Source organism: Trachypithecus francoisi, unplaced genomic scaffold, assembly GCF_009764315.1.
Source record: "Trachypithecus francoisi isolate TF-2019V2 unplaced genomic scaffold, Tfra_2.0 Lachesis_group4, whole genome shotgun sequence".
NCBI classification, from domain to species: Eukaryota; Metazoa; Chordata; class Mammalia; order Primates; family Cercopithecidae; genus Trachypithecus; species Trachypithecus francoisi.
This window is the reverse complement of record NW_022681469.1, coordinates 14,985,520-14,987,367: the sequence shown is the minus strand read 5'-3', so window position 1 is coordinate 14,987,367 and position 1,848 is coordinate 14,985,520. Positions and strand designations below refer to the sequence as shown.

Genomic DNA, 1,848 nt, shown 5'->3' with positions numbered 1-1,848 from the left:
TAAGAGAGCAGGTATTTGGGAGACAAAATTATATTCCAATAAACTGAATTTTAAGAAGGTAACTTCTTTTTTCCTTGATTTCCCCGCACAGCTGGGTCCCACTGCGGTCCTCATGCCTGGATGCATTGTTCAAGCAGAGTTTGGATAGTGATTTGGCTGAGACATTCTAGGGGGAGTTTATGTTCAGATGGGTGGGCTCTCCATATGCCCTATGAATCACCTTCCAATTCTTCATTTCCATGACTGGTTATTTCTACATCTTTAGTGTGGCACTTGGAAGCTCATGGGTCAGGAAAATAAAAACGACCAGACATGGGTGAGTGAGTTCATTCTGCTGGGGATTTCCAGTGATTGGGGCATTCAGGTCTCCCTCTTTGCCCTGATCCTGGCCATGTATTTGGTGACTATTGTAGGAAACACCCTCATTCTTCTTCTGATCAGATTGGACGGCAGGCTTCATACCCCCATATATTTATTCCTTAGTGTTCTGTCATTTGTGGACTTTTGTTATACAAACAGTATTGTTCCACAAATGCTGGTCCACTTGCTCTCAGCCCGAAAGTCCATCCCCTTCCACAGTTGTGTGCTGCAGCTCTATGTTTCTCTGGCACTGTGTGGGTCTGAGTTCTTCCTGCTGGAGGCCATGGCCTATGACCGCTATGTGGCCGTGTGCCACCCACTGCACTACACACTCATCATGCATGGAGGGCTGTGCCTGGGGCTGGCGGCCGGCTGCCTGGTGGCTGGCTTCTCAAATTCACTGATGGAAACAGTTACCACCTTCCAGCTTCCCCTGTGTCACAATGTTATTAATCACTTTGCCTGTGAGACCTTAGCAGCGCTACGGCTAGCCTGTGTGGACGTCTCCTTCAACAAGGCCATAGTGACCACTTCTGGGTTTCTGGTGATCCTGCTTCCCTGTTCCCTGGTTCTATTCTCCTGTGCTCACATAGTTGCTGCCATTTTGCACATTCGTTCTACCCAGGGATGTCACAAAGCCTTTGGAACCTGTGCCTCTCACCTCATTGTGGTTTGCATGTGTTTGGGGGCTACCATCTTCACCTACCTGCAGCCACAGTCAGCCTCCTCGGCAGAGGAAGAGAAGATGATTGCTCTCTTCTATGGGCTGGTGTCACCCATGTTGAACCCCTTTATCTACAGCTTGAGGAATAAGGAAGTTATGGCTGCTCTCCAGAAAGTTTTAGAAAGATGCAGATAAAGGGTCAAGACTCTAAGAACCTCTTGTTATCTATCATCAAAACCAAAAAGGAGATAAGATCATTGTAGACAGGACTCCCACACTTACACTAAAAGAAGACTATGATGGTCAAATCCTTGCATTTGAACCAAGTGTTCCTCCAAATGCTTAATGATTTTTTTATATGGACCAATATCTGAAAATATACATGTGAGGGCTCAATAATATGGCTTCTTTGTAGACATCTTCTCTCAGATATCCAGAGACTTGGGGGCTTCATCTGCCCGCTTTTGGTTTTATCAGTTTGTCAGTGCATAAAAAGAATGGTCCCCAGCTTCATCAAGCAGACCTCACTCCTGTTCTTTGTTCTGTCTCTCACTACCTGTCCTCTCTGGCAAGTTATTTAAATAATAGATGCCTTAGTTTTCTTTTTTGTTAGATAAGAAAATTGTACTTAGCTTCCAGAGTGGAAGCCACTTTTAATGTGATATTGATGGGAATAATTTCCCCATGAAACAAACAATAAGGATATGCAACACTTATTAATGCATTTATTTCAGTGGAGTCAAACTGTGAGAGGCAGAAAATATTGAGAAATCATGGTTTAAATAAAACAGACATTAACTGAGATTTAGGCAACGTAAGCCTGC

The 1,848-nt window shown here is 44.3% G+C and overlaps 1 protein-coding gene across 1 annotated transcript; it reads left to right on the top strand.

The window, feature by feature from the left end:
- Positions 1 to 283: 283 nt before the first annotated feature.
- Positions 284 to 1,219, top strand: LOC117073464 (olfactory receptor-like protein OLF3). Its single transcript, XM_033194370.1, has one exon. The coding sequence runs from the start codon at positions 284 to 286 to the stop codon at positions 1,217 to 1,219; it is 936 nt and encodes a 311-aa protein (XP_033050261.1).
- Positions 1,220 to 1,848: the final 629 nt, after the last annotated feature.

Excerpts from the sequence above, each read along its gene's own strand:
- LOC117073464 (XM_033194370.1), top strand. The coding sequence starts at position 284 with ATGGGTCAGGAAAATAAAAACGACCAGACATGGGTGAGTGAGTTCATT.